The 27,478-nt window shown below is 41.1% G+C and overlaps 1 protein-coding gene across 10 annotated transcripts in view; it reads right to left on the bottom strand.

Moving 5' to 3' along the window:
• Nucleotides 1–15,243: 15,243 nt before the first annotated feature.
• The window catches only part of FAT3 (FAT atypical cadherin 3), a 417,502-nt gene continuing 405,267 nt past the window's right edge, over nucleotides 15,244–27,478 (bottom strand). For 6 of the 10 annotated variants that reach the window (XM_035328925.1, XM_035328909.1, XM_035328888.1 and 3 more), the window contains 3 exons: nucleotides 24,706–24,765; nucleotides 22,309–22,344; nucleotides 15,244–21,645 (listed from right to left, as the gene is read on the bottom strand). In XM_035328925.1, coding sequence (XP_035184816.1) covers nucleotides 21,026–21,645; nucleotides 22,309–22,344; nucleotides 24,706–24,765 — 716 coding nt within the window. In that variant the 3' untranslated portion in view covers nucleotides 15,244–21,025. Of the gene's footprint in view, nucleotides 21,646–22,308; nucleotides 22,345–22,725; nucleotides 22,802–24,705; nucleotides 24,766–27,478 lie in introns of all 10 variants that reach the window. The other 4 variants (XM_035328935.1, XM_035328915.1, XM_035328947.1 and 1 more) reach the window with 3 other exon arrangements.

Consider the following 27,478-nt stretch of genomic DNA (forward strand, 5'->3'; position numbering starts at 1 on the left):
GGATGGGGACCAAAGATCTTGACCTAACCTCTAAATTGGATGGTTTTCTTTTTCAGATTCTGTAAGCCAGGGCATAATTCAGAGCATTACACACACGTGCTGAAAACAAGATTTTTAGTGTAATGTGCAGAAAATGTATCGTGTTCCCTTCTCTGCACCAGCACCACCAAATCACGCAGACACACACATACACAAACACACCCTGATAAATTGTTCGTTTTGCCATAGGACATCATGCGTACTTCTGCATGACTGACAAGGGAAAAACAGGCTTTCAGGGATATTTAGGGAATGTATGTCAAGTGGATCTAAACATCTCAGAAGCAGATGGGCATACTTTAATGACACTTTCTCCGATAATCTTGTTCGCTGCTGTAGTCATGTAAACCAGACGTCTGATCAGGTGGTGAGCTCGGTGTCACATTCATGATCTGATGGACGGATACTGTAGAGAGTAACTTGGAGGTGAAACTGTGCAGTTACGGTAGTGTAGAAGACTAGGGGACCAGTGTGGTAATTCACAAAATTCAGTTTAGAATGTTAATCCAAACGAACAGAAAGATCAGGGAAAAAAATACTGAAAAGAGAAATTTAAATATGAATTTATGGGTGTAGTTATCTGAATGAATATGTCTGAAATAAATTGGATGATTTATGCCCTAAAAGTGCTAATTTATTTCTTCTGAATTAAAAGGGGAATTTGATAGTATCCAGCTCAGATGCCAACATACATCTATATGATATTCTTGAAGAGAAATTGATAAAAATTAAGTTAATATCAACTCACATTGTAAGGGAGCACTGGGTTTTGTGTTCCATAGCATATTAAATTATGAACATAAGAATGCAGGATCAGACTAACAACCCATATGTCATGTCTACGATGGTGGCTAGTACAAGATGCTCTAAGAAAAATTATAAGAAACAGGATAACTCTAATATGTAATGATCCTTATTACTGGAGAGGACTGGGGAAGTCTCTTAGGAAACACCTGAACCAGAGTTTTCATTCAAACAGTTTCATTTAATAACCACCAAGGGATCTATGAAACATTCCCTTTTTAAACATAATTATAATTCTGTTCATATTTTCAGTTCCATTTATACTTTAGACTTCATAACTATTTTAGCACAGAGTTTCACAAGTTAATTATGTGTAAAAAAATTACTGCCTTCATTTTGTTTCAAATCTACTGCCTAATGATTTCATTTGCTTCCTCTAATTCTGCATTAAGAACAGTGTATGATCATTTCCTAGGCATGCTTTCTATAAAAAACACTCAAAATTACAGATGTTTATAGGTCTTTATTGTAAAACCTTTTGCTCTAAGATGAAATATTATGAAATATTATGAAATATATTAAATATACTACTGTGTGGAAGAATAACATTATTGCTATCCATTCCTGCACCCTCTGCAGTTCCGCTACGTCTAATGTGAGATGGAATACCATAACAACATACAGACATAAAGATAAGGGTGCATTGTGTATTTTGATAAAAGTATAATTATGTTTTTGCTTGTATTTTCAATTGCTTTCCTAATAATTCCTAATGAGATTTCATTTTTCAACTTCCAATCATTAAGTTGATATTTTCTGAGGAAACTTCATTTTCACAATGACTGCTCATGATGACTCCTCTACTGATTTTTGGAATAAAAATATGCAATCAGAGCCCATTATAAATGTAGTCAGAGTAATTTTTGTGTTGCGTAGTACCTGACATTTATCAACATAAAATTTTTATTTTGTAATGCAGTTACCCAGAATTGTGATAACCTTCTGCAACAGTTTGCCTTTAGCTTTAATTTTGACTATCCTGAATCATTTTATATCATGTGTAAACTTCAGTACATCACCTCTATAAATAATTTATGAATATGCTGCACTGCCCAGGTTCTATCACAAATCCTTCTGAAATTATTTTTGTAACCTCTCTGTAATATTAAAACTCATGACCTCTTCTAAACTTTTATTTCTGATGTTTAAAATGTTCTTCCTCAGAGGGATTTCCATCTTTGCCTATCAGCTTTATTTCTTTGGTGATTTTCTGTTGAGGGACTGTACTGAAAGCTTTTTAAAGGTCCATTGACCAGACAGTTAATACAACATCATCACTGATGTCTCCAAAGAACTCAAGTAGACTTTTGAGAGATTACTTCTATTCACCAATTCAGTACTCTTGTCTGATACTTCATATTTATTCACATGTGGCTTAATTCTATTCTTGTCATAGTTTCCAGTTAAGTTCTTAATGCAGTGTTTGGTCTTCCTCACCTGTGGTTACCTGGAGCTAGCTATAAAAATTGGCTTCACAGTTGCTGCCTTCCATTCCCTTGGCACCATTATTAGCTAATGCAATAAGTGTATTATTTAGAAAGGCATTTTTTTTTATCTTTTAAGAAAGATAAAAGAAATATAGGGGTAAATCCTAGATAGCCTAGGAAATTAATATATCAATTCATGATGGGACAATCCTGGTTCACTGGTAAATGTGTTTAAAATTACACTTATTGGTAATATCTGATGCCACAAGAATTCACCTCAAGAAACTTTAGGATTTTTTAAGCCCCAGTTAGATGAGTATATTTACCCCATGCTTTGGTTTTGATGCTTTCAATAATGTGTACAAAGGAACTTCAGTTTTAATCTGTCTTCCACTTTTATTACTTTGGTTATGCCAAGGAGAAAAAGCTAAGGCCTTCCAAACTCTCAGTGGTCAAATGTTCATGCAATGGAAAAATTTAACCCAGGAGGATAAATTGAGTGATTAGATGAGTCAGAGGCAATATGAAATAAATGACACAAATATTCATATGCCTCTGTGCAGGTAATACAGGGCAGTACATGGAGGAGAAATCTATTGTGAATTACCAAATGCACAAACCCACACCCAGCTATGGGCACGCCCTGAGATGAATGTAGTTGAAGGCTGAGAGTATTAGTGGGAAATGTCATACACGCTCATTCTGTTGTTGCCATTCCCTGGGCATCCATTTATTGCCACTGAGGGTTTGTTTCCTCCCCACCACCACAACCCCAGGCATTACCACTCTTTCGCAGATGCTGGACACAGCACGTTTCCTTTTGGAGACACCTGTGCTCTGGCCACAGCAGCCAGTGATCGCTGTGTATTAGCCTCATGTGCTGGCTTCAGAAGTGGAGCAGACATCCATGCTCTGGGGTTTCCACAGGTATTCCAAGTCCTCACACAGCTTCTGAGCTGCCAGTGCATACATGATTCCCATGCCTGCCATCCTTCTGCTGAGCCACATGGACCTTGGACCCGAGCTGTTGTGGCCTTTTTTATGGCCTTACAAGCCTGGGCAAAGCCCCAGGCAATGCAGTCCCTTAGCGGATTTGAATCTTACCACATTACTCCAGTCATTTTAATTTGTTGCAATATTATGAAGCATATTGAATATTAGGCAACTGGAGTTTGTTTGCTTTTATTTTATTTATTTATTTATTTATTTATTTATTGTGGTGGTGTGTGAAACTCAAGCCTTGAATTTTATTTTGAGGGTAGCATTGTGGGTGGTACTGGACTTGTCAGCACTGGATTCTCTTCCCAGCTTAGCCACAGACTTTCAGTGTAACCCAGTTCCTAAATTCCTGTTGTAAATAGATTGATTTGGTGCATTGAGAGTTAAGTTTTTCCATACTGAGCTAAATTCTAATTATCCCTTCTACTGTAAGTACCCAATTTATTTTGGGAGACAATGGTATGCAACTTAGCAAAAGGGCAGCAAAATTATTGCAATATTAATAAAAATGCATCACAACAGTTGTGGAATAAACTATAGGACTTTAAATCAGAGAAGTAATTACAGGCCTATTATCCAATATGGCTACAGCTGCTCTGTGTATTTATATACACAATTGCTTTCACATATACACCAGGAGGATTAGAATGAAATAAAACCCATTAAAGGAAGTATTTATCCAGGGAGTTAGAGCAGAAGCAAAGATTTCCTTTCCATACCAAGAAAAATGGAGCCAAGCAGCTGCTCAGTTATTTTGGATCCTTTTTCTTACTTGACAATGATTAAAAATGTTAAGAGCACCAAAATGACACATCAAGATAATAAATGAGGTTTTCTTTGTGATCAGCGTTTGTCGTCAGAATTTCTATTCGTCTCAGCAGTATTTGGCAATTTATCAGAAATCTCTCCTGCCAATGACGATTGCACTGAATTTGCTGTTTCACATAAGTCATTTAAATGTTTTTTGTTTTGTTTTGTTTTGTTTTGTTTTTTCCCCTGAATATTGATATCTTTTTCATCTTAAACCTCTGGCAATCCAAAGAGGGAAATGAGGAAATCAGTCAGTAATAAGGGATCTCACAAATTGTCCGTTTTAATTGAATGAAAATATAAAGCCTAAATAGATGAAATGTTTGTGGGTTTTAGGCTAGGGGAATTCACTGCTGATACAGCTATAAACTCCACTGTGGCCTGGCATCTACTTTCCTGCGTTTCTGTTATGGCCGTGCACAAATGTTTCTGCCATGCATCTTTTGTCAAATGTGATATTCAGTTGCATTCTGGCCTGATTCACAAATTATGCTTTTAAATGCTGCCTATTTACTGATAATTTTGCACTTCGGTATGGTACAGTTTTAAGTGGGCACAGAATGGTGTTTTATCCCCTTTAATTTTCTTTCAGAGAAATAAAGAAAAGCACACGAAAAGAACTTTGAGGAGCAAAGTTTTTATGCTGCACTCAGGAATTGAGAGACAGCAAAAGACCAAAAGATTAAATGAGACTCTGTGCCCAGAGGTAGTTTCATAACCAGCTCAACTACAGAGCTACCAAGCTTTCCTTGCTCTGCTTTGCAGGACAGAGGTGTCACCACTACGCACTTTAAGAAGCGATGAAATATATACGCCTAGAATAACAAACCATGCAATCTTCTCAGATGGAAAGACTGTAGGGAGGAGGAATACCTCAGCTTATCACAGCCACCACAGGCATGCTGGCTCCTGCCAGCACCATCTTATCATGTCCTGAACAGCGGCTCCCAGGCAACTGGCTCCTCTCAGTGCCGAGACCATCACAGAAGCATAGCTTTGAAAACATTTTGTAGGCCTAAAGCAGGTGTCCTGGGATTCTGCAGCATCCTGCTCTGCCATAAAGCCGTGATATAGCTGACACCATGAACCCAACCTGAGGACAAGAACCCCCGGGGTGTGAGCAACAGAAGGATGTGAAGGAAAGGGCACGTGAGGGTTGTTGGCTGGTGAGCTGCCTTGGACTTGTGCACTGGGCCCACACCAACACCAGCATCACTGCTGTGGTTTGTATACAGCAGCCCCACTGCTGTGACTGTCTTGGGTCATGACCAGAATCTTCAACCGCCCAAGATGCTGCAGAGAAAAATGCTTCTTCAGCTCGACTACTGTCTTCTCCTTGAGCCTTATTTCAGTTAAAGCTGCCTTTTTGTTCAGTCTCAGTGTGATTTCCCTGCGCTATTCTTTCCCGTCATCTCATTCCATGTCGTTTATATATTCTCTGCTTCTTCAACCAAAGAGGAAAGCAAAGGTTAGAAAGGAGACAAGAATTCAGCTAGGGGCTGACGCAAGGTCCAACCTTTCAGGAAAAAGGAGACAAGTATTCTGAGGTGGGAACAAACAAAAGACCAGAGTAAGCACGGAGATGTCTTAGGGTTGGACAGAACAGACAGCTTCTGCCTTCCTGCCTCCTGGGTGGAGATTTGCTGTTTGCCTGTCAGGTTACTCAGTGCTCTGGGCAGGAGGGCAGAAAAATAAGGCAGAGAAAGACATAAGCACAGCACAATGATTTGCACCTTTCCTGGCAAATAAGGAAAGAGGGTTTAGGTGTACAGTTTCCCTGTTTTCAGCCTTTGATGTGATTCTGTGATGTGGAGGAGAATTTAGAAGGGCCCTAGTATGGGGAAGGATGCCTTTGATTACCACTGATGAAGCTCGCTGATAGAACAGAGATTGGTGGGAGACATTGTTGGGACTAGGTAACCTTTGAGATGAGTCAGTGTATATTATTTCAATGCTGCCTATCACATATTAGGTATTTGACAGCACGTTCATGAGAGTTTTACATCATTGTGCATTACTTCATGTCTGGAAGGGACATGAATCTGGGAGCTGATAGCAACGTGCTGAAAGATGGTTAGGTGAGCCAAGACATGGTAAATTTTTAAAACACTTTGACTTGGTTGCAGTCAATTATGTAGCCATAACTTGAAATAAATGACTTGGATCCTGTGAATTTCCCTAGGGCCATCATGGAATCTGGATGGGTAACCTCATTGCTTACTTGCAAGCCTTCAGGTGCTTATCCACTCAAATGTGCTATATGGGTAGTTGATCTTCTTCCAAATCCTAAAAACCCAAGCTGTCATTTAGTTTTTCAACAGGGCATAACCCTAAAATTCAGTGAGAAATATGTATCTGACTTGATTCAAAAGTGCAAAACTCAGTAACCGGCTTCTGCTATTGAGGAAAATTAGACTGTGGCAGTGTCTTTGAGAGCACTTACAGAGCACAATAGTTCTGTGGGAGGCAGCAGTAACACCTGACACAACAGCTTTCCCTATAATAAATCTCAAGATGCCATTGTCCCATCACTCTGACACATATTCTAATTCGAGGACCTAGCTGAAAGCCCCAACTCTATTGTCTTCTGTACTGCCAAGGGTGTAGCTGTGATCCTTCCTTATCTGTCTCTGTGTGGGAACATGTCAGGGCCCTTTTTGTTACCTAAAGCATTCAGTCAGAGCTTCTACTGAGTGCTTTGGGCAATTTGAAGTTTTTCTTTCTTCCTTAGTTCCTGTAAGTGATGAGCAATTCTCCCCCACACGATAAGTTCTGGTGCCCCCTGAAATGAGTCTCCTGTGAAGAAACCACGTCAAGGCAGTGATCTAATGTCAGAAACATCTCTGGCTCAAAAACCAGAGCAAACAAGAGAGAAAATAAAGGACAAAGAAAAAAACACCTTCCCTGGCAATTTACAGGAGAATTTATTTCTTCCTACAGGGTGCCTGATGAGTGATTCATTTGCAAATGCTAAATCCCCTCAGAAGGTGTTTTGGAGTAATATTGCTGAAGTCTTCTGCTCTCCACATTACAGGCAATATGATGAAACATCGCTGCTGGATTAAAAATATCATTTTACACAGGGAAAAAAGGGGGGGTGGGGGGTGGGGTGGGGGTGAAATAAGAAAGAAATATTACAAGTGACAAATTAGTGCTCATAAATCAACTCCCTGTCCCTCAACGGCTGCTAGCGAAGTTCAGGGCTGCAGCAGCTCCGGCTGCTCAGGCGCATGCCAGGGCAGGGCAGGAGTGCTGCAGGGGGCTCCACAAGGCAGATACAGGCCCTGGGGTTCCTCTGGCCAGGTGCCAGGTGGATCCTGTATTTCACACACTTTTTGTTTCCTTTCTACGTGAATTGATCATTTATTTATACATGTATGTGTGTATTTATTGAATTAATTTATTAGAAATGGGAGGAATTAATTTTGACCACATCGGCTGACTTCCTGTGTACCACAAACTGAAAAAGTTTCCTGGGTGATCTGTAATTTCTTTATAATTAGCTGAACCACTGTTTTCCTAACAGAGGGACAGACACAGGCTGGTTCAAGATCAGACAGGCTGAAGATCAGAGTGATCTAAAAATGGACACTCAATCCAAGCTCTATGTGAGTGATTTCTAGATGTTAATTCCCTGCCTTTTCTGTAGATCTAATCTGAAATAGAACACCCCCCCCCCACACACACACTTTTATTTTGTCATTGTAAAGTTTGGATCAGAGCTCTCAGACCTGTCCTGTTGCTTTTCTGAATGCTTTGCAACTTCCCATCATCCCTTTTTGAACTGGGAGGATTTGAATGAGTTTTAGTGAAGATGGAAATATTATCTGCCCATTACCATGTGGTATGTCCAAATATGCAGCCAAAGATTGTTTCTCAGCCACACATCAAGGTCCTACCATCACATTTAAAACACTTATTCATGGACTATCTACTATACTATTTCTGAGTACTGTTTACTGGGACACAGTACCAAGCCCCACTTCCTTCACCCTGTGAAAGAGATATATGTTCACTTCTCTGAGATAAATGATTGCATGTATTTAAATATTGTATCCTTATCAGATGGATCTGGCTTGCCATATGCTCCAGCCTTCTCTGTGTATTCAACCAGTTTCCATAATCATTTACCATTCAAACAATAGTTCTGTGTCATTGCACCATAAATAAAACAAACAAAGACTTTTATACATTCCCAGATATTTTTTTTTTTTTTTAATGAGTAAGACTGGGGTAAGAATGGACTTCTTCTCTGTTCTTCTGGAAACTTGTGTGCTGCGTGATGATGATCCACTACCAGTCTGATATTTAAGTTATGTCACTTCAGTAACTTTGTTTTTCTTATACCTTTTTCACCAAGTTACGTCAGCCTCTGTGGTCTGATTCATCTCTAAATGCTGTGCATATCGGCCCTTCTATTTTCTTTTAGTTGAGACTTCAATCATGTTGAGTTCCAGCTTTGCCCACATTAGCTGCCATTTAGTGACCGAACTTCAGAGCAACCTAATGCCTACTGGCCATACCTTCAAAATTACCATACTAAAGGGCAACACAGCAACTCTACACACACAGGGCAGGGAATGTGTGCCGTAGGGTATGAAGCTCAGCCACATGACTGGATGAACATAGCCATGGTCAGTGCTTTCTGGTTGGACTAAGATTACTGCCTGAGTTCATGTGAATTATGGAAATTGCAGAGAAAGCAAAAAGATGATTGTGGTTTTAATACCGTGCGCCTGCAGCCCAGCAGCACTGCCATTTGAACAGACTGTCATTCAATTCTCTTTTGAGAAGGAGAGGAGCAGGAGAGATCTTGGAAATAAGATTTTCAAGGAATTGGGCTGAATTAGTTGCCTCAATACAGGCAACTGAGCATGCACTCATCTAAGCCCGAGACATATGCATGTGACTGATGAATGTGGCACAGAACCTGTAGATGTCTGGCCTTCTATACCGGAGCCTAAGTGGGATAGCTGTCATCTGAAATGACACTGGAGCAAACAGCTGAATCGCACCATAATGTTAATCCAAACGTAGGTGTCTGTGAGTCACCCAGGTGCCTGAACTCCCACTGTAGTTAATGGCAACCTGGTCAAGTAAATGACTCTAGACCAAGAGTGAGCTCTTAAGGACAAGATAGTCAAAGGGCATTGAGTTTACTTCTCTTCCTTTATGTTGAAACACACAATGCAACCATAATCAGACTCTGTGACTCTGCACAGGTCTGTAGTCTGTTCTGTAAGGGTGTACACTTTTTGCACGTTCATTCTAGTGTCTTCTCAGCAGTAAGGCTGATAAATGTTTGGTATAAATTCTGAATTGAAATAAATTTAGGCAGCTATCAAGCCTGCAGTTCTCAAGGAAGAGATACTTACAGTGCTAGCAAAGACAACAATAGAAAGAAATTTCCCTTAAGGAAATCCCGACAGATCAAGGACAGTGAGGCCTGGGCTCATCGGAGCCCAGCACAACCCAGCGGCATCAACCGCAGCCTCTTGGGAAGGGTTTCACAAAGCCCAGCCTGAAGGAAATGGATGTAACCAGAGGTACCAGGTTACTTGCCAGAGTAGTGAGGGCTCAGAAGCTTTGCTCAGAGGGAGCACAGCACCCTGTAAGGCTGTAAAAGCTGAGGCAAGCTTTGGCAAATGTCTCAGCTGTTAACGTGGCCTGTCTGTATTTAAGACAATATATGACAGTTGTTGCAGGAGATAATGGGAAGCTTTCTTATCACAGTAGAAAGTAGAAAATACAGCATCTCAGGGGAAAGAGCAAGAAGCAAGAACTGAAGTTTATCTGTGCAGCTGGGATGGTGACTAGGGGATCAAGAGAGCACACAAGGCAATAAGGGCACTGTGTTATAAATTGCAGGGTTCTGGTAGCATGGAGGTTTGGGGGTGACCTGTGTGGGAGGAGGTCAGGGACTGTCCCTTGCTGGTCACATCTGGTTCTGTTCAGCCACAAAATGATGCAAAGAACGCACTGGCTGCCCAGACTTTGTGCTCAGAGGAAAAATGTTAGGTGCAAGGGTCAAGCAACATGGGAAGAGACACATGGGGAGACACGTGGATGGAGGCATTGCTGGGGACATTGTTGAAGATACTCTTGGAAAGAGGCACTGAGGCCAGAGAAGGAACCCTGGGGGGCTGCAGCCATGGGCCACCCACACCAGGGTAAGGACATGCCTGGGGACTGCAGCTTGTGAGAGAAATGTTTCCCTAGCATTTTGTTTATTTGCTTATGTTTTTCTCTTTTTTTTTTTTTTTTTTTTTTTTTTCCCTTGCTACCCAAATGAGTAATCAAATTTTTGTTAATTGGCAGTGAATTAAATTAAGCAAAATTCCCTATGTATAAGCTGCTTTGCAAGCAACAACCTCTTTAGTATCACCAGCTGATGCAATGCAGGTCTCTGCGTTCTCCAGACTCTTACCTGGGGAAGTGCTGCCTTGCACCTTGCTACGGGCAACCCGAGGGAATAACTTGATAGTAGGAAGAGGCTGTATTGTAGCCACGAATCTTCCTTTGAAGAAGGTGACCAAACTGCAGTATCCAACACTCTGGCTGAGCAGGCCCTCATGTACTTTGAAAGGAAGATTATGTTCTCTTCAAGTTATTTCAGTTTGCTATTACTCATTTATATTTTTTTTCCATGAAATGGCTCTGATTTATTGCTGACTAATGATAATCAAAGAAATTTAACTATCGTCACCTCTGGCCTAGGGGAAAAATGATGCCACTTTCCAAAATGAGAAGTCTTTATAACACAGGTGAAGCCTGGCACTTAGCAATATTACAGTATTATATTTACAGGAGATCTCGCAGCACTGCAGTCCTCCTGGTACTTCTGGATGTGGTCCTGCTGTGTTCTGAAGAAATCCTTCACCTTGGGAAGGGCAGAGTTAGCTCACATCCTCTTGCCATACCAGAAGTCACTCATTTTAGCTAATGGATGTTCACAGAAAGGATATAGTCTTTAGCTTGTCCTGAAAAAAAAAGCTTGGTTGCCTCCAGCTTTACTGTTTTTGACTTAGATTCCCATTCCTTGCAGTTACACCAGCAGAGGTTTGTGCAGACCCTTTTCCTCACAGGTGGAGGAGCCCCAGCTTTTTTCCTGCTCTAGGAGGATGAGATTGCTGTAATGAATATCTGTCCAGGAGCCCAGGTTCACAGCTGTAGGTCTCTGGAAAAAGCAATATTCCTAAAGGCTTCCAGTTTTTTTTTAAAGAGGGAAGGAGGAAAAAGTGGGCTACTGGTTAACCTAATAAACCCTGTGTACTAAGTGGGATTCCCTGACTGCCCAGGAGTATTGGTGTTCAGCTTGAGTATTGTTGTATTGTTGAGTATTGAGTATTGTTGGCTAAATCAGGGTATTTTTGGATGTATTCAATAGGAGACAATATTAAGACAGCATCTGTTAACAGAAACTTTGCAATGGGAACTAGATCTTCATCAGATCTTTGTCTTCTTTCTTTAGGAATATATATATACATTTCATAGAGTAACATGATTTTGAGATTTGCATTAATTAGTCCTATTAGAACTGAACAGTAAGCAGAGATAATATATTTTTTTCCTGAGGACCTACTACATAAGATTTAGGTTGACTGTAATTCATAAAAGGCAAATAACTTTTATACATGGCAACAGATGGATTTCAGCTGAATAGAAAACATTTTATTTCTTAGGACATAAAGCACAGAAATAGAATCACAGAACCAAGTGTTGGGTCCCTTAAATTTTCCCCAGCATGTTGTATGCTCCAGCACCCAACCATCTCAATGGCTCTCCTGAAGTCCCTACATCCCTTCGCTGAGCGTAAAGCAGCTGGCTCAAACGGAGATGGCTGGCTCAAACGGAGATGCCAACACTGGAGATATGTGAGGAACCCTCCCCCTATGACTGCATTTGTTATTTGCTGGGAAGGAAACACAAGGCACAGGTTTTTTGTTTTTTTTTTTTTGTGCTGGAAAACCTGCAGGCAGCAAGCCCAGTGCTCTGGGTATTAGTCTTTGACCAAAAGATGCAGAGAAGCTGTTAGCCCTGCTTTCCTCAAACTGGGATGGGGACTGGCAGGCACTTGGTCTCCTTGCAACCTGTCAGTTCACACCTACCTTGAACAAGGGTATTTAAGTTTCCCTAAAAAACAGTATTCAGGATAAATCCTTCCTGCTTCTCTTTAGGCAGTGGTGAAGCCTCTACTGCCGTGTTGCAAACATCCCATTCTCAGGGAGACCCAGTGAAGTCACAGGCACACTGAAGGCAACTGGAGTGACCTAATGAGTTAATAAAACCAGCACGTCACCTTCTGTCTGTATTAATGTAGAATTACTAGTGCTACTTGATTTTTTTTTTTCCCTAAAGACATGATCACCTTATAACATTGTGTTTAATTAATTTGTTTAATTTTCTCTCTATATATATTTTCAAATAAATCACTTAAAGTGATTTGAATTAAAAAAAAATAAAAAATAAAAAAAATTGTTTGTTCTCCTTTTCTCTTTGTTACTGTCCATACACCGTGTCCCTGCAAACACTCCCAGGTAACTTCAATAGGCCGTGGCAGGCAACTGCTTTCTCTGCTTGGCCAGTTTACAGCAGCATTTATTCCCTTGAGAGCAATTCATGACACGTCTGAGCAAGCCAAGCACCAGCCAAGTGGGACAGCGGGAATCACCTTCTGTGCAGCTTCTTTGTACCTTTTCTCTTCCCTAGGCAACAGCTTCAGAGCAGTTGTGTCCACAGAGCTCAATGGATTTACCTTGGCTTGCACCAGAGCGCATCTCCTGCAGGAGGTGCCTGCTGCTGTCCTTTGGCTCTGGTGGGAGCTCAGGTGAGGTGTGCTGCAGACAGGTATTCTAGGGAGAACATACACCTGAAAGAATTAAACTAAAAATAATATAAAAAAAAAAAAAATAAAAAAAAAAAGGAAAAAAAACTGCTGTTACATTTTCCTGGCCTCCTCTTGCATGGAATCAGACATGTTTCTACAGTCAGGAGCCTTTCCTCTGGCAGGCCAGGGTGCCCTTTGGAAAAGGCTTTCTTCCCTGTAACATATGACTGCTGGCTGAAAAGAGGCAAGGGGCTTCTAAATTGCTTTCTCTGAACTCAAGAGAAAGTCAAAGTCATTGCACTGACTTTTCCCCATTGATTGAAAAGAGTGGGGGCAAGCAGCATGAGAAGGGGAAGCAGAAAGGATGTTAACAGGAGGGAAAGGTCTTTGATCTGAAAACTGAGATGCTCAATAAGATTAGAGATAGAAAGGACTCTCTTTCTCTTCATTTCCAGATGACCGATCCCTAGAGAACTGTGACAACCTGATTGTTTCTGAAGGGCTGGAAATGCCAGCTTTCCATGCTGTTTTGCATTACAGATATTTCTGTGGAAATAAAGGAGAAGATTCTTCTGATAAAACTTCAGGTCTACTGAAATCACCAGAGCTGTTTTTAGCACCTGCTTCTGTCCATTTCTTTACATTAGATCTTACCTCCTAAGTTTTAGACACCACTTCTGCTGCTGGGTGATGTTTTATTCGCTGGCAGCACTGGCTGTGTTAATGGGGAAGCTGGTTTCCACCATGTTCACCTGGATATGCTGCAAGTTTACACAATCTGTTACTACAACACATGGCAGGAAGAAATAGTTTATTGTTGGCATGAGTTAAGGAGACAACCAGTGGTGGCAATTCCTTTTTGACAGGACACTTGCGTGAGCTTTGACCTCTTTGCCGTTTCAGTTCTCATCTTTTCCATCCTGAAAGAAATACTGATGTTGTTCTCTAGCTCTGAACATTAAACTGAGGCAGGAATTTTAAGTCGTTTAGTCCTGAATGTTCTCCAAACTAGTCTTCCCTGTCCACTTCTCTGCTCCATCTCACTATGCCAGTGAGCTTTGCTGACCTCTGGCACTACTTCCACTGACAGGAGTGTTTCACTAAGGTTGAGTCAAAATCTGCTGGGAAAGGTGGAGAAGCAGAAAAGCTCCTCTACAAACAGGGAATATACAAACAGTGAAATAAATAGGAAACTGTCTTACTCGTCTATTCTCAGAAAAATCTTGTTATTCTCAGAGGCAGAGAGATTTTTAATGTTGATTTGCTATTTTGCCTTTCCACAGTGTAAATCCTGTTTCAAGAATGTTGAAAAGGGGTATTTGTGCCTTGGCTGGTGGGCTTAGTTCAAACACTGCTCTGAGTCTCACATTTTAATGGGATACCATACTGGAAGCAGCATCCGTCCTGCTTGGCAGCGCAAGGCATGCCCCTGGCTGCATCATGGCAGGGCACTCCAAGAGCCCTGGAGGGAACATCTCTTCTTTCTGCACTGGAGTGGATCAGATGTGTTCAAGAAGACATAGATGGAGTTCATCCCAGAATGCAGCCCCACAGCAGACCGAGTATTGTACCTATCACAATGAGGGCTCTATCTGGGGTAGTGCTTACACACCTGAGACTTCCCACCTGAATTTGTCCCAGCTGCTGGTGCCATGATGCTGGAGGACGGAGGTGCCAATGTCAGGAGGAAAATCTGTCCTACTGCACTGCAGAGTGGGCTGCTGCTTTACACACCACCTCTGAGCACTCATCCCTTGTACCCCTGCTAAGCAGCTAACCCAGAACAGCTGAATTGCCCCTGAACTTGGCTCAGTTGATGGAGCTCAATGCCTAGATGGCTACATGATATGTTGACACCCTTTGCATCGTTTAAGGTTGTGGTTTTAATTAGGTAACCATATTAGAGTACACACACCAGCCAAACGACTCTTGGCAAAAGCCCTGCAGTGTGAATAGGGGCCCTGATGGAGGAATTGCCATGTAATAATGAAACAAATTTGAAGAGTCCAAACAAGTAGCATTTTCTACAATACTGCACACAGTGAGGTAATGAAATGCTACATTCCTTGCAGAACTGATGTCTTATCTTGTTCCCTCCTTTGAAAGTAGGAGAAAAACCAAGAAATAATCAACACAGCTAGGCTTTTCTTTTTGTTTACTTGGAAAACTTGTTTTAACCATCAACTTTAGCAAATTTTGGCAGTTACAAACCTGTACACTTTTTTTGTTTTGTTTTGTTTTTATAGCAAAAGAACACAAGACAATACTGCCAACAGCAATTATGAAGGAACAATTAGTTTTCAGATGAGGGACTATATCCACTCAAAGTGATAAACCTTCCCTTTTGCATAAGGTTTAATCTGTTGTCATTGGAGATGTGACATCTTTGAATAACTACTTGAAATGGCATAAAACTCGTATCTCTAGGTTGTTTTTTTTTTTGTGCAAAACACATTCATTTAAAAAAAGTCAATAAAAAACATCTTCTTAAAAACAGAAAAAGTTAAACAAAAAGAGCAGAACCAAAAGAAAAGTTACAGTACATTGTGAAATGATTAAAAAGTACCAGTTTTCAAATCTAAAACTTTTTTTTTTTTTTTTTTTTTGCTGTTACCTTAAAAGTTTAAACTGACTTTGATGACCCTTTAGAATTATACCAAACAAACAGACAAACAAACAAAAAGAAAATTAAAGCGACCTGATTGGCATCAAATATCTACAAAAGCCTGGTAATTTGAAACCATTATATACATTATTTTATAAACTTCTTTTTAAACACCAAAACATACATCTTTTACAAACCAGCCTGCTTGCGACAGGTAAAATTTACAAGACAATCTTTTCCGATACAGTGCTTTAAAGAGAACTGCTTTCATTCCTAAACATCTTTGTCACTTCCTGAAAAGCGGCAGCTTGGGCTCATTGCATTGTTAAATAACAGCGATTCAGGTACTCCTATGACAGAAGAATGCTACAGTTCCGAGGGCTCCAATCTCTTTCCACAATACAGTTCAAGTGCACTCTTAACACTGGTAAAGATTACTTATGGCCTTTGTGTAATACGACAGACTTGTAGTTATTGCTTTTCATTATTACATAATGAAATGAATTTAATTTCATTTCCTCCCCATCCACCCATCCCTGTGACGATGCAGCTGATTTACTAACTGAATGCTCCTTCTGGTCATGGAGACGTTAAATGTCAAGTTTATGAAACACAGGCTAAAGGCCATGGATAATGGGCAATACTCTAAATTTCTAAGGCTCTATTCACAGGTTAGTGTATTGAGAGGGACAGAGATGCAAAAAGCACAGTTTTACTGCATGGCAAATGATGGTAAATGATCAGAAGATGGACTTTAAGATGTAGCTCTCTCTTTTGAAATGTATGAAATATCCATTATTATTCAGTTAATAGATCCCCCAAAATACCAACAAAGCATAGATGTACTTTCACTACTGGCTTTGAATTGCCTTTTTTTTTTTCTTTTTTTCTTTTTTTTTTTCCCTCCATTATTAAGCATGCAACCTTTCCAAATGAAGTGTAGCAGAACTGGTCCAGGGCACATTCAACTCTCCTGTGTCTGTGGTTATTACTGGCTATAAGGATGCACTATAGCATTCCATTAGCTTTTCAAAGAGGAGCTTGATGAGGAGTAAAGCCATATTTTTAACCATTTTTCCTGTCCTGCCCATATGTTTCTTTACAATGGATGTTAAATTGAGCCAACAGCAACAATTTTCGTGTCATGTTCTTGAAGATTACCACCTGTCTGGCTCTCAGAGACAACAGGCTGCTGCCCCCCTAATAATCAGCGTTTTGGTGTCGTGCATTGCCTCACCATGCTGTATCCAGGCTGAGTTTCTCACTGAAGAGGGCACCAATACATCAAGGCCAGCACTACTTCAGACTATACTACAGAATTTAGAAAAGAGAAGAAAAATACCAAAGACCTAAATCTAACTTGTCTGTGAGACATGCAGAGGGGTAGGGCCTGTGCTGGAGCACACAGTTTTCTTCTGTCAGGAAAACAGAGGCAGCGAGAGCCTTTGGCTCCTTCCAGCCTTGTGCTGCTCTACAGGCTAAAGAAACCCACTGGATAGTACAGGATCAAGGACATCACCAAGCTTTAGGAAAATTTCTGGACTGCGTGGAAATCACAGCACTGCAGTGAATTTCTACTACAACATCTTCCTGGTTGCCCTCCTATGCTGTTTCCTATATGAGTGGCCGATAGGAAGGCAACTTTATGGTGGTCCTCTAGCAGGGCTATCCATTTGGCCCTGTGGGAGGGAGGTGATTTTGTGTCTCCTTCTGTCTCCTTGGGCCTCGTGCCCAGCTATAAGATACTGGGCCAGGATAGCAATCACATGCAGTACCTTTGGGTCTATGGCTTGTTTTGTTTGTTTTGTTTTTAGGACGTTTTTAACCCAAAGGCAAAGTAATCGACATATTTAAGAAAAGTACATAAGCCTGTTTTTCCTTTTGCACAAGGCCACTTAACATGGTATTGGCAGCATAAATTACGATGTCAGTCACTTTAAGGCTCTTCCCACTGCCAGAGTTATCAAAAGGCTCTCCGTGTTGTATGGCATTCGGACCAAAACACAGAGAACACGCATCTTTTTACTCAGACGTACACCCCTCAGCAAAGCCAGTGATTTTTGACACAAGCAGGTATTTGTATTTAAAAAGTTGCTTATTTCTTGGTTTTCTTCTTTATAAAAAGCAAAAACTGTCTTGATCCTAAGGGTTTTAATCCACTAATACTGCAAAGCATTTAAGTCTCTGAAACCTGTCTTACAGCTGATCCTGAAAGAAAACACTGTGTAGTGGAGCCATCTACAGGAATGTGAGTTGAAATACAGACACACAGCATCAAGGCCAACCAGATCAGCAGAGATGACAAGAATAATAAAACTAGGGAGCTGGCAACGGCAGCAACAGCGATATAAAAATAACCATATGGCAGAAAAAGACTTAAATGTTGGATGGAACAATGTAAACACTAATTCTTACATCAGGCTGTGCATGTGTTTTTATCTTCCAGCTTAGAAAATTAGGGCTTGTCCATGTAGAGCAGTAATTAAAAAGAAAATGGTTTGGATTAACAAGAGGTTGTTAATATGAAAATCTTACTCCCTAAGAGGTATTTCCCCTTGAGATCTGCATTCAGGTTCTTATCACTATCCAAAAGGGCCAGAACAAAACCAGAAAGGCCACATCAGTACCAACATCCACAGAGGGGCATTTGTTTGAGATGGATAAATGAGATTAGGTCATTTGACTTGGCGGGGAGGAGATATTGAGGTATAGAAATGAGTGGGACAGAGAAGGCTGAACCTTGGCACCTTCCCCACAGCACTTTAGTTTGTAGACGTTCACTGAAATGAAATGGCAACAACATCAAAACAGAAAAAGTACTCTACATTGTATTTATGCATATTTTACTAGTAAAATTCACTACTAACAAGATATTACTGAGGCAACAAGCTTGGTAAGAAACATTGATCTTTTTTTGTACGGCAATTGCTAGGCTCCTGTGGTGTTCTCCCTTGTGACACTTCTGATATGTCCCAGTAAAGTTTTGATATCAGAGTCTCAGGCTAACTCAAGATTTTTCACTACAGAAAAGAAGATGACAAGTACACTTCATAACTAGCTGGGGACTAAAACAGAAGTAATTGCATAATAGATAAAATGTCTCACACCAAAACTGAGTAGGAGCAAATCCCCTGTAAACTAGAACTAGATGCTAAGAGACTATCACATTCTCAGAAAGTCATACAGGCTTTAAAATTGCTTTGTAGCAGCTAAGCTTGCAGCTTTGCTTTTCCAACTCAGTTGTACTTAATCTTGAAGAGACATCAATCTAATCCTTGCATCTCATTTCCTGCAACACAGACTTCATGAACTATGCAAATCATCCTCTGTCTGTGCCTCAAGGCTTGCCAAACCACTTTGTGGTTTATTGGCAAATCCCTCAGTTCCTTGCAATCACGATACAAATTTCCATTATTCTTTTTTTCTTGAAAACACAGGGAGAATAGCAGGGAAAGGGAGTTGAAACGTACCATGAGCACATTCAGAATATATCACTGTTACAGAAGCATGTTTACTTCGAGAAGACCAAGTGACATTCATAAATTCAATGGACAGGAACTACTTGCGGACAAGTACTTGATAATACTTGTATGTGCAGTACATGGTATTTCCAGAAGTTCACTCAATTTTTCATGTACCTGTATAAATGAGCTGTTTTCTAATGAAGAATTGCTGCATATTGTACCTACTCTGAGAATTTTAGAAATCCCTTTTTATTAAAAGTGTTACAAGCTGCAATTATTTCAGTTATATTCTATTAATAATTTCTTCTTGTTGGGGGTAATCTGTGAATGAACACTTTTTGTATGTCAAGAAATGGACAACAACTTAATTTTGGGCGAAGCTCCTATCAGTCAAGAACACGCCCTGGAATAAAACTGATGAACCTATTCAGTTAACATGTTTGACCAAGAGACAGGATATGGAAAGCAGCATAGGAAACCTGTTAATGAATCTACTCATTAATAGCAATGATATGCATTCAATAGTTTTTCAAAATGACTGAATTATGCTATGGCAGGAATGGATGAAACCCCAGCAGTAATGCAGACTACAGACTCACATTCAGAAAGATGCTATAACATGAGGTTGTAGAAACATTTTCATAGCGCTGAGCAATGGGTACATATATTCTGCTTTAATACATTGAGCAAAACTGCCGTATTTCCATATTGCACTTAGCTGCTCGGGCCAATCAATGTGAAAGGCCATTTACTCCAATCAGGCTGAGGGAAGAATAAAAGCATGCTGATGCCATGGTTTTCCTCATTCCACGATATTCTAAGGTCTGCAAACAACGTTTGGAAGTCCTCAAATCCTACGAAATCACACACACATCCAACAGAAAATCTAAAACCAGATCTCTGGCCGTGGCCCATCCGTGCAGTTCCACCGACTGAGTCAGTTTACTGCAGCTGACAGCTCATCCCATAAACTCTAAGGATGGACATTTGCCAAATGATGTTAAACTAACGATTTGAGATTACAGCAATGTTTTATGCAACTTAATTGCAACTAATTTTACTGCAATAATTGTAGCATGATGACTGCTGTTAAAGAGGTGATTGCCCAAGCAAGGAAATTCAAAAAAATCAGCCACGCTACACAGACACCTAGGTTTGCCAGCTGTTTTCAGATCCATATTCACGCTGCATACAGAAGTCAAGGGAAGCTGTAGGTACGTGTCTGAGGCAGAACCGGGCACTACTGAACCAGACTCTGACATTGCTAGAAGTTCTCATGGGTGAAGTTGTACACACGCATCTGACATCAGGTGTTAAAACACGGCAACCAAAGCGGGCCAACTTAGAGTAAATATAGGCTGTATATATGTTGCTGTATATATGTTGCGGTATATGTACACAAAGTAGAATGAAATGCTATGTAACAAACAAAAGTGTAGATAAATATTTATGGACAAATGACTGGTAGCTTGGCTTTGATACATCAATTTGTAAATGGTGTTTTTTAAGCCATCTGACATGTTGTACATAGCAGCCTCAGCGATCAATTGCTTTCACTCTTTCGCTGACATAATATTTCATGCAATATTGCATCTTGGAATGATCCATACCAGTTCTTTAATACTGTAGGGAGATCATAACACTGTAACACTTTTAATAATACAATACCAAAAAAAAAAACAACAAACAAACCCCAACCTTGGGTGATGGTGGGAGGGAGAGAAGGAATTTATTTAGCAATGAGATTGTTTCCCCCTTCCTCAAATGCTCAGTTTTACTCTTGGTAATAAATAGAAGGTACATACTCTCCAGATTGTCTGTAACAATTTTGTGATGAGTAATACTTAACGCAATTGGTCTCTTCGTGTCTGCACATACAGTATCATTTCTGGACAAGTTAATAATGGGTTATACTGCATTTTTGCATTGCCCAATATATATAGATACACCTTCAGCAAAAATTCTTCTCAATATTTATACTATTAATTGGACCAAATGACAAAAAAAAAAAAAAAGAAAAAATAGAAGAAGAAGAAGAAGGGAGCTTCTGTTACACTTGTGTCTGATGCTGAGTCTCCACAAATGGAATGTGAACATTTTCTAGGTTGAGTTCCTCCACACTTTCATAGTCACTCATGGCTACTTCGGAGTCATCAAAGCCGCAGCTGGCTGAGACGTCAGAAGAGGAGGCATCTAGGGAGTTGTGCAAGGATAAGGGCATCTTACCTGCACTAACATTTTCTGTGTTCTGGCTTGGGCCAACAGCAAAAGTACTAAATTCGTTCCCAGTCTGAGCCCCTGCAGTGTCCGTCTCATGGGGGAACTGGTGAGGAGGGAGGTATTGGCTGGGGTGGAAGTGCGGCCGTCGCCTGCAGTCGGGGCTGAGCGTACTTGCCATTGAGACTGGCTGCGAGGGCGGAAGGGTTTCATATTGGTCTGGATAATCCTCTGGAAGAGGGGGTGGTAACTGGTCCTGGCTCATGAACTCCTCTTCGTGAGGGGGAGGGTAGTCGCTGTCGATGTCGTAGCCACCAAGGTAGTAATCTGTTTCCAGCTCTCTGGTGCTGCCGTGGTGAGCCGAGCCTCCATCTGCCGTCTCAAAATTGGGCACTTCTTCGATGTCGGATAAACGAGCGCTTGGCATCCAGTCAGAGGTATCCCAATGATACGCTGCAGTGCGAAAGAGTAACAGAGCTGTTAGGATGGGGATGCTAATGGCAAGGGGGCGTCCAGCATGCACTGGAGTTTGCTAAAGAGCTAAAGAGCAAACTCTCAGTCCTCACAGCATGTTTAAATCACAGCATGCGCCACAGGCCATCGCCGCAGGTCAGCCATGCTCTGACCGGACCGGTAGGAGAGAAGGACAAAATGGCATGATGATGCTAATGCAAACAAGCAGAGAAACAAAACACGGCTAATCTAAGGCTGTGTTCACATCTTAGGATGTTACTAGGTTGTATTAGAAACTATGACACTGACAAATCAAAATGACAAAAATCTCTGAATTAATACTTTTCACAGTTATTTGAAAAAAAAAAAAAAAGATAAAGCATGCTTATGATAAAACATCTAATCTCCCCTTCCACCTCCAATGACTTTGTTTCAAGAAATGAAGTGTGCAAGCAAACAATCTGATCAACCAAGAGACTGAGAACTGGATCCTGAAATTAATTAAAAAAAAAAAGGTGTCTGGCCATTCTCATGCAGCATTTACAACCGAACAGAATTCAAACAAAAGAGAACATGTGAAGCAGTTCAAGAAAAAATAGATCAAGTCAGTGCCCTCCCACCCTAGCACAGTCCAACAGGCAGAAAGGGTCTCAGAAAAATCACCTCTGTTGTAGTTCTGTCCTTGATCCATAACAGACACTGTTAGATACAAAGTGAAAAGTAAAAACTGGTAACTTTGAGCGTGTTACCAGCATAGTCTTACAAGTGAAAATACAAAACTCTGCATGCATATTTCTAAAGTACAGCTGGCTCGGTGTCATTTTAATAGGATTTTAAATTGTTCTTTATTTTAATGTACAAGATAAGCTTGCCCAGTCAAATGCAGACATACATAAAGAAATGATTGTCATGTGCATTATATTCCTTTTCTACCATATCTTAATTATCTACCCTCACTGAACAGATATGGAATTACATTACAGACGGAATTCTTAATACAAAAAGAATCCACCATCTCTACGGTTTATAATTGCAAAGTACATTTCTCTCTCACTTTGAAACAGAAAAATAAGAATCTACCATTCTCAGGGCCGGTTCAAACAAATCTGGGCCCACCTGGGCTCAGATACCATGGTGATGGGCACGGTATAAGAACCTGAATAGAATAGAATACAAAGCCATTTAATGGGGCCGTCAGCTACAATGCCCCGCAACCCCGCACCCACCTCCCACCTGCACTGCCATGCTAGCTGGTGGGGAGGGAGGCATTCCAGTATGGAGAGGTGCAGGGGCTGGGGAGAGAGCAAGGAAAGAGGTTTTGCGTGACAAGAGCGGGGAATAAGCTGTAGCGTTTTCTAGATGAGATGCTCTTGTTCAGCCACATGTTATTGGGCTTCATGCAAGAAGTCACCAGGCAAGGTCTCTGGACTGCCTTGCTGGAGGAAGTCTGGTCAGATGAGCAGCACCTTATGGCATGACAGTCCTTAATCTCTGGCACAGATGAGGTCAGAGAATTCTGTTCTCCAGGCCTCCATCTGTTAACACCACTCTTGCCCTTGCTTATCACCACATAAGCTGCATGGTGACAGTGGTTTATTTATTAGCTCGTTAGCTAGATAGCAGCTTTCTACCTGCTCTGCATTAGCCTGGGCTGAGGAGGGTTAGGGCTACCGCAGCTTTAGCAGCACTGTCTGAACCGGCCCTAACCACTCTTCATAATTCCTCTCTGCTGGATGAGGATGTTGCTGTCCTTCAGTCAGTGTAATGACATTGCACCCGAGATGCGTCGGGTCCTTCCGAGCTGTGTGGTTTCAGGATCCAGGAGAACCTCACTAATGTGCTGACTGGCACCACCTGCTGCAGCTCCCCGGGGCAGGAGCCCTGTCCTCCTCCCACCATGAAGCACGCACAGCCCCTGTGCAACTAATGATGCACTGCTTTCACCAGCTCTGCTGCTGGGCATTCAACATTAGTAACCCTTATGTAAGGAACTGGGAAGTGGGCTAAGCATTTTCAGTGAGAGCCTCTTGAACTTGTTGCCAGGTTGGCTTTTTCTGACCTGTAAAGCATGATAGGAAGCCAATGCGTTTGCTCATGCTTTCCTTTAGGAATGAAGGGACAATTACAGTGGCTGTGCTTTCATTTCAGTGTTAGTTTATTTTTTCTTGAGTGGGACTTTCTTTTTGAGTTAACTTTGGCTAGTTCATTTTATACAATAGCCAGAATGGCAATCCACTTCAGAAAATCAGTAAATACACTACAGACTATATTTTGGACTTGTGGATAACCAAGTTGATGCTGAGTTGACATTTTCCCATGAATAGAATAAATGCTTCACAAATAAATATAATACTTATTTTTGGTATATCACATTTCCTCAACGCTTTATCAAAGAGGCAAATTGTAATGTTTTTGTTTTACAGTTAGAGAAACCATTTGTAGCATGATGGGTCTAAGATTACCCAGAAGGCCAATGGCAGAGCTGAATATTCAACTCTGTTCAGTAGGCAGAGCAACCCCAGGGGAAAGGCAGTGGTGGGCAGGCTGCTTGCTATGTGTCATACCTGGAGTTGTTTCTATACATCTGTTTGACACTATTACCTGGGAGAAACCAGTGACCTGCCCACCACCACTTTGCTCCTCTCCACATAGTCCCAATGGAGTGCATAAGCCAACTTTACTGCAGCCAGGATACTTTACAGCCTTCCTGCATCTTCTGTTTCCCATCCTCTGTAGATGGGATAATCTCAGTGATTTGGCTCCATTGTCAACCTCATCCTACTCTCTCTGAAGGCAATGGCAATAAGCAAGCAATAACATGGACTGAGCTGAAGATGATGATGGCCTTGTCACCTTTTCTACCACCTCCAATTACCCATAGATATCTTGTGGTACACCACCCTGGTATTCTTGGGTTTGCTGGTGAATATGCTGATTTGCAAATCCCAATCCCCACCACAGGTTTGCTTGTCAGTGTAGATTAGTGAGGTTCTGCTGGAGTGTTTCACAATGAAAACAAGAAGCATTGTTGCATAACAAGAAAGAAAAAAAATTAAATACCTTCATTTTCTATAGTGTCAACTACATTGTTGACAAGCTGTATGACAGTCACTATGGAAGCTTGCAGGGGAGGGAAAGCAGAAAATAAAGGGAAGGGAAGGACAGCTTCAGGTTAGTATTTAAAACACATGTCATATGTTACCACAATAAATTCTCTCAAACAGACAGAACTGACATAGAAAAAAAAAGTCTGCCGACCAATGCATGATTTATGCAGTGGGTTGCAGGACATTTCATTTCAGATAATCCAATACATTTTCAGAGTGGTGATAAATTCCAAACCAGCATTTCCAAAAAGGCATATGGCATGATGTGTATCACCTCATAAATTCAAGCAGACTGGCCAGCTGATTCAATTAAACAAAGCAGTATCTTGTCTACCTGACACTAATTTCTAATTCATTCTTGCTTAAAGGTCTCCAGAGACCGTGCCATGTGCTCCAAGGGATCATTATCTTTTAGACCAATGCACCATCTGAAACAGTGCTAAGCTTAATCTATTTCCTGAGAGGAATGTTTTACTTATTTACGGTTTGAGCCATGCAATGCAATACCTCTGGGACATTATGCAGTACTCCCATAATTAGAAGGACACAGTCAAGTAGGTTTGGTTCAAATTTAGGTCTTTGCTTGACAGCATATTTTCATAAATGCCTTGTGTGTTCTCAGCAACTATTTCACCAAAATATACCTTTTCCTTGAAACAATTAATATAGGCCACACAATCTTTTAACACAGAGAGGAACAGTGTGTGATCTTCTAGCTGATCTGAATTTTGGACAAACTAACACCTTTGTCTTTGACTACTTGAGATAAAACCCAGTGAAACCAGAGGGGAAGCTCCCATTACATTCAGTAGGTACTGGGTTTTCTGATGTCTTTAGCTACAAGAAAACTGATTGCTTTGGAACAGGCTAAGAAGAGGACCTGAAATGTTGGGCAAGAAATACATTGTTGTTTCACACAGCCGATAGAGGTCACAAAAAGCATGCTGAAAGCAATAGCAGCTTTCAACTCTGTGCTGAACATTCAGGGGACTGTGTTAAATTCTGAGCATGGGATCAAGGATCTCATTCAATTTCCTCAGTCCTTGTGAGTGCTTGGCAAAAAGATTCTCGATAAACCAAAGAACGTTGTTCTATGTCTCTGTTGAGTGTTTACAACATCGGTGGCACTGGTAATTGTGTAAGCAAGGGAGGCTTGTATTGGCTAATGCAAATAAACATTATGGAAAAGTTGGTGGCACCATGTAATTAGCTGCTGTGTGCCTGGATAAAGAGGTGGAGGGCAGCCAAAAGATGCACGAGGAGCCTTGTCAGAGCTAGGGGGAACCACTGCCTTGGCAGTAAGGCCGCAGCCCCATCCTAGTCCTGGCTTCCCGACATATTGCTGATGTGAGTGAGACAAGGCAAGGAAGGGCTGGAAAGAAAAAGAACTCCACCAAGAAGAAGGACCTCTCTATCCCTCCGCTACTGGGAATGTCAGCCAAATGGGAATGGGTAATATGAGAAGGAAAGGTGGTGCTTCTGCCAGGGATCTGGGAGCTATGGACAACAGAGAGTGAAAACAGGAGGTCAAAAATCAGGCTCATCACAAGAGTCTTTGTGGCAGCTAAGGGATGGCTCTGGTGAGAGCTGAGCAGAGAAGGGAGGGAAACTTCTACCCCAGGCAGTTCAGTGCAAGGGAACATCCAAATTCAGCACTGCCGAGGGTGGAAAATTGGCATCAACAGCAGTTCCTTGGACTGCTCAGCACAACCAGCAATTCAATGACAGTGAAATGGTGACCTAAAGGTCCACTTTTGCCACATCCTCCTGTTTCCAAATTGCTTATTATGGAGACCTGTAACTTGCTTTTGAAGTGAGTTCTCAAAACATTATTGCTGAGAGCAGGCAACTATTTTTCTTTGCGACCATTAAAAAATATTGCTTTTTGATTACAGGGAATACCATTAATTACTCTCAGAAAGACTAGAGGAGCTGAGAAATTTAAATGAGGTAGAAATGAGAGTGTACACTCCAGCTCAGTATCACATCCAAAATGTTTGCAGCGTGAAAAATATGTATATATACATATATATTTTTTCAATGCAAAAAGACAAGCTTCCAAGCAACATGGAGAGGGTGAGTGGAGGTTGCCTGCACCTGACACTAACTGAACAACATAGGGCTGGTCACACCTTCAGCAGGATGCATCCCAGTGCTTCTCTGATGCAAAACAGGCTTTCCCAGTCAGAAGCGAATCACCAGTTTCACAAGATAGTGTTGGCACATTTGTACTGCAGCACAACAAAAACATGTCCTCCCTGTCTAGCCACATGGACCTCAGCTTTGGAGGAAGAAGCCTGGAGAAGGAGCAGTCCCTCCTGCCTCCCCAGAATGCTGAATTGTACTCACTGCTGTTTCACTGACAACCTTTTAACCTTTGCAGGGCTGTGAAGCAGAAAGAATTAAAATGACAGGAGGGGGGAGAATTTATGGCTTCAAGAGGAATATCCATTATCCCCTATGTACAACTATGTGAGTGTGAATAAGCTTACTTATGCCTGTATTTGTATTTTAGGTTCTCCCACTGCAAAACCACCCTGACACTGAAAGAAAGCCAGCGCGTGCAGTCTTACATTGACCTCTGAAAAATGACTCAGATGATTTAAATTACTTTCTTCATTCTCTCTGAAGTTATTGATTTGTTTAGACCTTGAACTTGAATTGTTACCTTTAAAGGACATATTTTCAACATAGGTTTCAGGAAAAATGAGTGGGCACAGAAGGCC

The sequence above is a fragment of the Oxyura jamaicensis genome, chromosome 1 (assembly GCF_011077185.1).
Source record: "Oxyura jamaicensis isolate SHBP4307 breed ruddy duck chromosome 1, BPBGC_Ojam_1.0, whole genome shotgun sequence".
NCBI classification, from domain to species: Eukaryota; Metazoa; Chordata; class Aves; order Anseriformes; family Anatidae; genus Oxyura; species Oxyura jamaicensis.